The sequence below is a fragment of the Aspergillus chevalieri genome, chromosome 3, assembly GCF_016861735.1.
Source record: "Aspergillus chevalieri M1 DNA, chromosome 3, nearly complete sequence".
In the NCBI taxonomy this organism is placed as follows: Eukaryota; Fungi; Ascomycota; class Eurotiomycetes; order Eurotiales; family Aspergillaceae; genus Aspergillus; species Aspergillus chevalieri.
In genome coordinates, this window is record NC_057364.1 from 2,820,958 (window position 1) to 2,832,283 (window position 11,326).

At 45.9% G+C, this 11,326-nt stretch overlaps 5 protein-coding genes across 5 annotated transcripts; 2 read left to right on the top strand and 3 right to left on the bottom strand.

Moving 5' to 3' along the window:
* Positions 1-651: 651 nt before the first annotated feature.
* Positions 652-2,484, top strand: ACHE_31006S (cytochrome P450; the record flags this gene model as incomplete). The annotated part of the gene is made up of 4 exons (XM_043277687.1): positions 652-1,101; positions 1,177-1,934; positions 1,985-2,103; positions 2,174-2,484. 4 exons carry the CDS (start codon positions 652-654, stop codon positions 2,482-2,484), a joined length of 1,638 nt encoding a protein of 545 aa, XP_043135541.1.
* A 1,089-nt stretch (positions 2,485-3,573) lies between these two features.
* Positions 3,574-3,909, bottom strand: ACHE_31007A (uncharacterized protein; the record flags this gene model as incomplete). The annotated part of the gene is made up of 1 exon (XM_043277688.1): positions 3,574-3,909. One exon carries the CDS (start codon positions 3,907-3,909, stop codon positions 3,574-3,576), a length of 336 nt encoding a protein of 111 aa, XP_043135542.1.
* A 2,729-nt stretch (positions 3,910-6,638) lies between these two features.
* Positions 6,639-7,239, bottom strand: ACHE_31008A (DASH complex subunit DAD2; the record flags this gene model as incomplete). Its single annotated transcript, XM_043277689.1, has 3 exons — positions 6,639-6,766; positions 6,854-6,913; positions 7,002-7,239. The coding sequence occupies 3 exons, from the start codon at positions 7,237-7,239 to the stop codon at positions 6,639-6,641; spliced, it is 426 nt and encodes a 141-aa protein (XP_043135543.1).
* A 535-nt stretch (positions 7,240-7,774) lies between these two features.
* ACHE_31009S (shugoshin family protein) lies at positions 7,775-10,081 on the top strand (the record flags this gene model as incomplete). The annotated part of the gene is made up of 4 exons (XM_043277690.1): positions 7,775-7,823; positions 7,910-8,351; positions 8,424-8,950; positions 9,018-10,081. 4 exons carry the CDS (start codon positions 7,775-7,777, stop codon positions 10,079-10,081), a joined length of 2,082 nt encoding a protein of 693 aa, XP_043135544.1.
* Positions 10,082-10,532: 451 nt separating this feature from the next.
* On the bottom strand, positions 10,533-11,157 carry YPI1 (PPP1R11/YPI1 family protein; the record flags this gene model as incomplete). Its single annotated transcript, XM_043277691.1, has 2 exons — positions 10,533-10,846; positions 10,935-11,157. 2 exons carry the CDS (start codon positions 11,155-11,157, stop codon positions 10,533-10,535), a joined length of 537 nt encoding a protein of 178 aa, XP_043135545.1.
* Positions 11,158-11,326: the final 169 nt, after the last annotated feature.

The following is an 11,326-nucleotide window of genomic DNA, read 5'->3' on the forward strand; positions in this document are numbered from 1 at the left end:
GCTTGTTAATTAAAATATTTGAAATAACAAATGAATTTTGTGACTGAATACTTCGGCCTTTCCTTACTTATCATGTTTCTTTAGTACCTCGACCAGGCGTCCAGCTTGCGACTACAACTATCAAGATATACTGAATCTGTCTGTTCGCTGATTGGCTATACGTAGTCGATTTATAGGGAAGGTTGGCGCTGCAAAAAGTTTGATAGAACTGACAGATTGTTGGAATGCGAATTGTTGTGGGGCATCCAGTATACATTTGCAAAACTCGACGAATCTTTGCGCGCAAACTTCATAATCTTTTTTAATTCAAAGAGGAAAAAATACACTACCACAAGTTATATAGGGCTACGTACTCAAGGTAGTGCGGAATTCACTTATGCCAGAAATCCGGGGTTGCGGAAGAATTCCGGGTGCGGAATCTCATCGGCTGTAACAGCTACAGCTACACCACCCACGACAGCGAATGAGAGAATAGGCATTTGCTCGCCTACCGCTGGGTAACCCCAGTTTTGTTCCCTGGCTAGTTGTCATGCGGAGGAGTTGGTCCAATTCATCTATCCTCCGGCCGATCTTCGAAGGGACGGAAATGTTCCTCTTGAAGAGAACAAGCGAAAATGCAGACCACCCACTGACTCTATAAGGGGTCGGCCGATGCCACTATGCGTTGAAGACCCCAAGAGCCATCTATCCCAAAGTACTCAGTCGACAAAAAGGGAGGGGGGCAAAAAAATCATGGCGATAGCGGCCGCTCTATCCTCTTTGCTATCCAACTTCAGCCAGTCCCCCCAGCAATCATTGGGGCTGGCTGTCGTCCTCGTTCCTGTTATTTATATCATTTTCAATGAGTTCGTCCGCGCATCCGCCCGTGTCAAGGGAATAGATGGTCCCCGTGGCTTGCCCTTGATTGGCAACCTTGCCCAGATCCGCAAGAATGCTGCTGAGCAATACCGTATCTGGTCCAAGACTTACGGTCCTGTCTATCAGATCCAGCTGGGTAATGTTCCCGTTCTTGTTATAAATTCGGCTGCCGCTGCCAAGATACTTTTTGGACAAAATGCACAAGCACTCAGTTCAAGGCCTGAATTCTATACGTTCCACAAGGTGAGCTTTTCTTCCTACGTTCTCGTCCTTTGTATTTCGCGTTATTTGTTCAGTGGGCTCAACCGTTGTGAACAGATTGTTTCCAATACGTCTGGCACAACCATTGGCACATCTCCCTACAGCGAGTCTTTGAAGAGACGCAGAAAGGGCGCCGCATCGGCTCTCAACAGACCATCCGTGGATAGCTATGTTCAACATTTGGACGTTGAAACGAAATCATTCGTCGAAGAGCTACTCAAATACGGAAGTGGCGGTAGTACGCCTGTCGACCCTATGGCCATGATCCAACGGCTCAGTTTGAGCTTGGCCTTGACGCTCAACTGGGGGGTGCGAGTGGCATCACAGGAGGAAGATTTATTCGACGAGATCACCCACGTCGAGGAAGAGATCAGCAAATTCAGAAGCACCACCGGCAATTTGCAGGATTACGTACCTCTTTTACGCTTGAACCCCTTCAGTACGAATTCCAAAAAGGCTAAGGAAATGCGAGACCGTCGGGACAAGTACCTTACTGGTCTTAACCGACAACTGGATGATCGAATGGAGAAGGGAACTCACAAACCCTGTATCCAGGCCAACGTCATTTTGGACGAAGAGGCGAAACTGAACTCTGAAGAGCTCACTTCCATAAGCTTAACCATGCTTTCCGGTGGCCTTGACACGGTCACCACTCTCGTCGCCTGGAGTATCTGTCTACTTTCTCGCCGTCCCGATATTCAGGAGAAAGCCATTAAGGAAATTCAAAAGTTGCATGGGAGTGGACAGCCCATTTGCGACGCTGAAGATGATCAGAAGTGCGCATACGTTGCAGCCCTTGTCAGGGAATGTCTGAGGTAGGTTTTGGCTTTTGGTTCCCAAACCCCAAGCTAATGGGAATTCGAAGATACTACACGGTCCTTCGCCTTGCGCTCCCCCGAACCTCCATCAGAGACATTACATATGAAGGTGTTGTGATTCCGAAGGGTACCGTCTTTTTCCTAAATTCGTGGGCGTGTAATATGGGTTAGTCTTATCCCACTTTTCAGGGCCTAGATCCTAGACAGGAATGAGAAGATGCTAACACAATTTATAGATCCCGATGTCTGGAGCGACCCCGAGGAATTCAGACCGGAAAGATGGTTTGAGCAGCCTGACGCGCCAATGTTCACTTATGGGATGGGATACCGCATGTGTGCGGGCTCACTACTCGCCAATCGAGAACTGTACTTAGTTTTCATGCGAATGCTCGGGAGCTTCCGGATTCAGCCGCATGACGACGCTGATTGGCACCCTGTCCACGGCAACTCGGATCCTACCAGCTTGGTCGCGATCCCTAAAAAGTACAAGGTCAAATTTGTTCCGAGAGACGGGGAAGCGCTTCGAGTGGGTCTGGCACGTATGTGAGGATGTTGAAGCGTAAAAGATTATGTTGGACAAATCATGTCACGGACAATGTACTGTGCAAATAGATAAGTCATGAGAAATGAAATGAAGTATGGTTGAACCTATGGGTATGAATTTGGATTTGTATGGCTGTTCAGTTTCTTCGGAGTTAGCCCTGGATGATTCGCATTGCAGTCAGGGTTTAGTGGGTTACGTCCCCTTACAGTCGAGGAGCGGCGGCATAAAATTTTGTTCGGTTTATTCAATATCTGAATTCATGGATTAGAAGTATATCAACTTAATTGTTCCGATTGCTATAACCATTCTGCACTCGTTGATGACGCTTCCTGGAAAGCTGTCCAGGTAGAAGAATGACAACTACCGGAGGAAGAAGAAAGAAGGAAAAAATAAAAAATAAGATAAAATGAACTAAGCACGGTTTCTTAGCGAGTACTGGCTTCTACAAAGTGTGTCATCAATCAGCTTGAACCGCTAGAAATATGTTATTCGTCTCAGTCTTCATAATGGCAACACAGAACCAATGGAATACTAAGTATCTAAGGATAATGAACAGTATGAGCCTTGGATCTAAAGTGGTTGGTTCGAGGGAGTTGGCTGATGTGTTGGTCTGTATAACTTGTTTCATGGCGCAACGTCTTGCCACCGAAAAAAAAAAAAAAAGGACAGTGATATTCTGGTAAAATGTTCCCGAGTGGAACAAGCATTTGTATATATGTATAACTATTTGAGTATTCGGATTATTTTCCCTATTTACTCGTTCCACCATCAACAAATTAGCTATTAATAGACAACTAACTCCAGAATACAAAATAAAACACCTAAGGGGCCCAAATAACTCGAAAGCATATTCCATATATCATGGTATATCAAACATTCACACACGTGTACCCTTGAAACCAGTGGAGAGAGCAAGAAAAGGGAAATGAAATGAGAGTGTGAACGCCATAATGAACACAAGAGATTTTAAGAAAAAGGCAAAAAAGAAACGCTACTTCAGTTTGGCGAAGATGGTAATAGGAAAACAGGCATAGAAATGAATTGAGTTTTCCCCTTGAGCAAGAGGAACAAGCGGCGTATGATGAAATTACATCATGAGGTCATTCGTCGCTTCAAGTCGCGGACTTGGTCGAAACAGCTGGCGTAATCCCGTAACTCGTTCTGGAATTGGTTTGACAGGGCGGAGTTCAATGAGATGTTACTCCGGAGCGATGAGAGAGATGTTTGTGATGAAGAAGGCGACAAGGATCGAGACGGATGTGAACGGGAAGACTTTGTCGTGGTTGTGGTTGCTTCAGATGAAGGAAGTGGTAGTTCGGATGAAACGAGATCCAGTTCTGCCAATCTGCAAGTTTGAGAGCAATATGGACCTCCAAGTGTCTGTCGATCACAGACCAGGCAGAAATCCAGAGACCATTCGGTGGCCATTATAGTAGCCGAGGAGAACTTCTTGGATAGAGATATAGAAAGGAGTGATCCGGACTCAGAGACGATATCACGCAATTCACGAGACAGAAAATAAAGTGCGCTTCCAAGATTGAAAGACAAATGTATGGGTATAGATTTATAGGCAAGATAAACAAGCGGAACAGTCGATATCGTGAAACGTAGGTTGACGTGGTCAAGGAAGATAGATATAAATAAGGTAAGTATAGTATACCTTCCAACGTTGGCAACACAAGGATGTTGAAAAGATCTCTTTGAGCAATCAAATCCCTTTTTCCTCTTTTCTTTTACACCCCGTGGACTCGCAGAATTTTCCTTGTTTGTGCCTGTCTGATGTCCAGGTCGTGCTCTGACAGGAGCCACGCTAGAAACAGTGTGTTGCAGAGAATGGGAGAGGGCCAAGTGACTTGGAACAAGAGGATTTGTCCGTTGCCGGCGTGGGACAAAGAGAGGAAGAAAGGAAATCGAATCTTTGTACTCCGTTGGATCAATGGTGAGTTGTTGCTGCTGCTGCTGCGGTTGTTGCGGTTGCAACAAAGAGGGCAAAACAAAGCAATAACGAAGAGTGTTCGAGTCTTCAAGAGGATCAAAGAAGAATCGATGGGTGTAAGAAGAATTGAAGATAGAAAGAAGAAGTAGAGAGAGAGAGAGAGAGAGAGAGAGAAGAAAGCGAGGTAGGTACTAGGCTTCGAAAGTACGAAATTTGTTCCTAGAATGGCGCCTACCAGGTATATAAGGTGAATCTTCAGGCTTCAGGTCATACGGTATGGATGGACGGTCTGTATGGATGTTGGGTCGTACTATTTTTCGGGTGGGTGGGTCCCGATTGAGGGTATTGTGGGTAAGATGATCCTATTGGATACTTTTTACCATCTCAAGAGAATTTTGGGGTGTGAAGGGGAAAACGAGGGGTTTTGGCTGTTTTGGGTATGAGTAGAGAATGGGGTCGGACCACTCAGACCCAGTCACGCAATCCACAGTGGACCAGTCAGTGGGGCAAAAATGGTGTTATCATACGATATGTGCCACTGAGAGGCTGCCTCAGTGTGGGGATTTGCGATTCAAGTTGCCTGCCAGAGGACCTGGGTGGAGTCTGGCAAAAGAGGCCCGGACGGGTGATGTGCGCAGCGGCCTCTTTACCACAAATGGGTTGAAAGTTTATCATGTTATGTACTTGTACGGAGTACAGTAAGCGCAGGGATCAGAGAGATACATTTGATACACTGCCATTGACTGTCAACTGATCATGCAGCAATCCCCTATTGACAACTAGGGAGGATAAATGACATGTAGATATAATTTGTACCGGTATGTATGAATACTCTTGAACTATGACACCATACATAGTACAAAGAGACCGTTGTTTGTGTTGTGCAGGCATGATTACTGAGGATTCTCCCAATACTCTGTACGGGAGAAGGGCCAGGAAATACTGCAGAAAAATAAAAATATAAATAAAAACCTCATATCAATGTTGCCTTCATGCTTGGACCATGTGCTTGGCTGGAAAAAAAAAAAGTAGAAGAAAAATGCATCCTCTAATTCAAAAAGCTACAAATTAGAGCATATTACCAATTTGCACCCCACATGTACTCTATAATAAGGCCAGCTCAACCCAAATGAGTTAGATCTTCTATTTCCACTCGTTAACCCAATCTTCTTCGCCTGGCAGGAAGGAATGGCAGTGGTAATACAGGGTATAGTACTAGTTATACCTAGGTTCAAACTTCGTTCCCTGCACCAGCTGTTCTCTGATGTACGGGGTACCGAGTACTATTACTTGTACTACAGTCCCATGGTTAGCCAAGATCATCATTGCAGTGCAGACAGGCACGCATTATCTGCTCGATCCACGATAGACAATACAAGTACCTCGTCGGTATTCTGTATGTAACGACCTTTCCTCCCCTTCTCAGTCACAGAGCGAGGGAATCACATGTAAAGAGAACATAGTACTTCTCAACTGCTGACAAGGAGCGGGGTGGAGGGGACTCCAAGTCGCTCGCTCTTAATAGCAATGGGTATACACGACCATCGACAGATAAACCGTTGGCTGAAGAAATTCTCGACCGAACAGTGGCTGGATGATCATCATCTTCATGCACACTACCGAGTACGGTAACCACCTTGACGCTGGCAGAAATGACAAAGATAACATCATCAGCCCCATTTACTGTTTTTTCACTGGCTAATTCCATGTTTGTTTGTATGTCCGATCCTTCCTATCAACACATGGCAGAATCGTAGAGTACAATCCGGACTTAGACTGAATCGCATATCACCCTCTAACCAGAATTGTCACTAAAGCAACATCGCTATTCCACCCCCTCCGACAGAACACCCCATGGGATACGCAATTAAATCCGACAAACGCAGTTCCCCCGTCCCTCTTTTGTGTATCAATATCAATAAACCATCATATGTCGATTGCAAATGCGACAGCCATTAGCAGAAAGCAACTTTTAGAGCACTTTGGAGAACTGGCGTCGTCCGTACTTCCCTCTGAAATATCCCTAGAGACGACATTCAAGGAGTTGCGGCTCATCCCCATATGTTGAATCACCAGTACACCTGTCCATGAGAAGCGCGGACAATTCATGGTGTAGGATAGAGAAAAGCGAAAAGCGTAGGGGTGGATCTGTAAAAACCACCGAAAGAGGAGGGGGAAACAAAAACGCAAAAGGACCTGACCTTGGGGGGCCTCTCGTGCTTCATTCATTCGTTTTTTCTTGTGGTTCCGCAGGTATTCGGACAAGGGTTGCCGGTAGCGGGGTCTCAGTGTGACCATCACCAATGTCTTCTGAAGAACCGGCCGGATCTTTGAGATCAACCGCTTTTGCTAAGTGCCCCAAAAAGACAGAGTTAAAAATGATGGCCCAAAAGTTTCTCTTGGTTGGATAGCGAAGGAATGTGAAGCAAAACTTACACGATGCCATACTAATTGCTCGTAACACATTGCCCCAATTCGCAAGAACGCACGCAACCGCTGATGCCAAACGAACAAGATTCCATATTAGCCAGACTGTCGTCCAGAGATAAGATTGCTTGTCTGAAGATCATCTAGCGCGACAAACCTTCTGTGCCATCATTCAAGGTCCCTATTCTCGACTCCAGAATCTGCATCTGCGTTGCCAACATGGCGCTCAAATCACGCAGTTGTCTCAGGTTTTCAAGTTCTGCCTTTTTGGATGCTATTCGTGTCGCCAAAGCAGATGATTGCTGCTGAGAAATGGCCTGGTGATTACTCGGTTGGCGAAGAGAGGCCCCTGAGCTCCCCGGTGGTAGCATCGTTGGTCGAGATGTATAAGCCATACTTCATTAATAGCCACGCATGCTAATCGTCAACGGGAGTCACAGATCGATAGTTCTTGGGAGATTTCGGGTTGGACAGTCGATTAGAGATGTGCGCGGAACTAAGTAAAAGAGCATCCCACAGGCCGTGCTGTTAATTATTATAATCTATGGGATCAAAGGAATATACATACACAATAGTATGACATTGGAGAGAAAGGGTTAAGGTTGGAGATCTCTTCTGTGAATGACTTTGGAACCCGTCCCGCTTTCCCAAAACAACGAGCGGCCGCACTATTCCTAATTCGGTCAAATGTCAACAAGCGTGGAGTGTGGACCCAATAATTCGTATCCCCGACCACGAAAAGGACCATCGTCCTCTGTTTACAAAGTCATCTTCAGCAACAATCGATTGATGCCCCTCACTGACACTTTCCCAAACTCTTTTGTTGCATTACTTTCTTAAGAGTTTGAGCCCCTTGAACGTCTCCGCCTGGATCGTGTATCCGGATAGGGACGGGCAGTCGATTACTGCCCTGCAGGCCATCTCTCAAGCATGGCTAGATTAAATGAATCTACTGCACCTACCGAATCTATTGAAATTCGTAAGTCAAGAATAATATAAACGACGTCTTTTGTTCGTCTATTACGCAAAACTGCATGGAACTGACAATTTCTTCCGCCCCTTCAGTTAAACGGAGATTTGTGAGGCAAAATCGTGAAATTGCTCGAGTCAATTCGATACAGTCCCTTCGCATCCGCAGCCTCGAATCCGAAGTCTCCCACCTTTTGTCTGAAAATGTATCACTCCGGGAGCAGACTATATCCCTCGGTCAAGAGCTGGAAAGATATGAAGCAGTCAAAATGCTACATGATGGTGTATATGACATCAAAGCGAAGCTAGATAGCAAACTGGCGGAGCTTGGTAGCTTGGTAACGGATCTGGGGGCACTACCACGCAGACTTGGCAAACTATGCGACGAACGAGCAGAGTCTACCGGCCCAGGGCATTCGCGATTGTCAAACTTGGATTGGAGACGCAGGGCAACGGACGCTGAATACCATGCTGTCACTGAAGATGGAAAACTTCCAGTGATACTTGAAGACAAGTGCTACCCACGGAAGACATTAGAGTATGTATATATTGAATGCGCCTCTGGCCTTGAGACTTCTTCACCGCTTGGATATGACTGACTCTTTAGAAGTCCCCAGGAGCTGCGCGACATCATCCATAATGAGGAATGCTCTCCAAGATCGCCTGAGATAGAAGAAGTCACACCAATTGAGAAAGAAGAGGAACGCATTCACTTCAATCCAGAGCTTCCAGAGGGTCTGGCTGGTTATCAGATAATGGACACCGATGCTGAAAAGATCGGTACCTTACTTCCTCCAACTCTCGAAACGAGAAAGAAGAGAAAACCTAGCCCTGTCGCAGTGAACAAGATGGAACGTGCCTTCAGCCCTGACGCGGTTCCTATGCATCACGACATGAACCTCTCACTGAAATCAGGAGCCAAGCGAAAATTTATGTCGGAAGAAGCCGAGTTGTTTTCGTCAGCAGCAACGGAAGATGGCGATGATGATTTTCAATATAGCCGAGCTAGCCATCTACAGAGCCCGGAAGACCATCACACATCCATATATGATGAATTTTCGCCGTCTAAAACCCAGGTAGAGAAAGGGGGGGGGTCGAGGGATCGTGGTTCATCCAAGCGAAAAGTGCTTGAGCCGAGTATGCAGCCGCTCCCCTTTCATGCTCCCACACAAGATTAGCAGAACTAACAACTAAAAACTAACAGAGAGCACAAACATCAACGCGGCTCTATCAAAACGGGACCGGGCTGTACGGGATCAGAAAGCCCAGGACAAAGTTCACCTACAGGATACAGACTGTCAATATTCAACCAATGGAAGAAGGGAAATGAGCAACCAAAAAAATGGAATGAATGCGGAGCCGCTCGCCCATGACGTTAATCGATCAGCCACAGAAGATGACAGCGTAAAGCATTCTGTTGAGTGCCGAACATCGAAGCAAAATTCATCATCCGCACCAGAAATACCTGAAGACGAGGCAAGCTCTAGTGCGTTGAGTGCAACCCGGCCCACAAGGCGTCAGAGATCTGTCGTCAGCTATGCAGAGCCCAACCTCAGAGACAAAATGAGGCGACCTACAAGCGAGTTTGCGGATGCGGTTACGGGTGGTAACCCTCGAAGAAGGTCGAACATCCAAAGCTCCCACCCGAATGCTAGCGATGGGGGGGACAATCAGATAAATAAGGATTTGAGCAGCAAGCGAAGCTCTTATCACTTTGAGACAATCGACGGTGTTCAAAATCCCTCTTTTGAAATACAGGAGGAAGATGTCGCTTCTGGGAATCCAATGACCACGGTTTCCCAGAGGAAACGCAAGACTTTACCTGCAAGCAGCGACGGCCCCTCTGTTGAGGCCATGGCACCGACACATCCAACACGACATCGCAGTATTTACAACGGGCAACTGACCGATAACGAAGCTAGTCTCGAAAATGATCTTGTCCAGAAAAATTCCGCTTCATCCGCAAAGTCAGCCACCAGATACGCTCGACGTCACTCATCAAACCCTAGGGGACAAATCCTTGCGTCTGAGAGTGGCACTGGTTCGACCGGAGAAGCCAAGCGCGACCAAAGTCGAGTAAATCCTACAGGTACATTGGCATTGGATTATGACGAATCTATGTTGGCTATATCAAACAATACTTCTCTGGGGCCAGAAGCATGTACGCAATCAATGAACTCCCAGACAGATGTTGAACGTGGCATGGTTTCAGGGACAGATGGCAGAGCCAGGCGTACAGGTACCAGGAGAAGAAGCATGATGATATAATTCGTTGACGACTATGATACCAGAGCTTTCCCTTTCTCTTTTCTTTTTTCGTGCGTATTCAGCGAGACATTCTGTACTTATCAATTAAGGAATAAAATTGGCGATACTAGGGGGCAAATACACTGTTGTCATTGGTATCATTATTCCACTTTTGTTGTTGGCCACCATAACATCATTTACATCATCTAATGTAGACAATATATTCCCCGGAAATTTGCAACTCATTGGTGGCATATTGAACGGTCTCTGTCTATTTTTGAAAGGACGGAATCGCGATGCCCCCCTTCCTCCCAAGGGGTTTCTGTCATGATATGTCACATAGAACGCACATACCCATCAAATTGAAAGTGCCAATTGCTGGTCTCAAGAGCTCAAGGGCCCTCAAGAAAGCGGGTTGACTGACTTCTTCCTATGTCTTAAAGAAGCGATTTCGGGTTTGATTCATGACTATTTATGCGCCCTGTGACTTATGATGCCCTTTTGATGGTTTTGGCATTTTCTCGTAAGCATTTGGACTTGGCTTTCTCTGCTTTCCTTGCTTGCCACAGTGTTTTGTATTGCAGGCTGTATGTCCTTTTTCTGAGTTTTGCTCAGATGAATGTTGGTGGTGTGAACTCTCATTGTGACCCAGACGATGTTGTAGATGGTTTGGTTTGTTTTGATAGTGATCTGTCTCGCTGTCGCTATCTGAATTTGAATCTGAGTCGGACTCTGATTCTGAGCTGCTCTCACCGACAGGCCGAGGTTTATGATATATACAGCACACTAAATTGCAATTAGTTTTCAGTCATTATCGATATGGCGGTTTCCGATGTGATAAAAAGAAAGCAAACAATGAAGAAAGAGTCATCACCTTTCGAACTCTTCTTGCCCATTCCTTCATTGTCAACAACATCTTGGCTCCATCTGATATGGCGGTTTGGGGCGCTTCCAGTGTTGATACCTGAAGAGTTCGAATTATCCTCTCCCCTCAGCCTCAATGTGCCTGAGATACGGATTGCAGATTGCTCATCAGGAACCTGGAGGACCTGGGAGCTTGATGCTGCAGGCGATGGCATTTGTCGAGTTTGAGGCATTATTTGTAATCTTAATATTCGGTACGAACAGGCTTGTTATTAAATAAGACAAAAATGAGAATGAGATAAATAGTAGGACGAATAGGGAGGGGGGGAAAGACAATGAATACAGAGTACTGAGTCCGAGAGCTGCCACCGCCTTTGCCCCATATGATGAAATGTATATTTA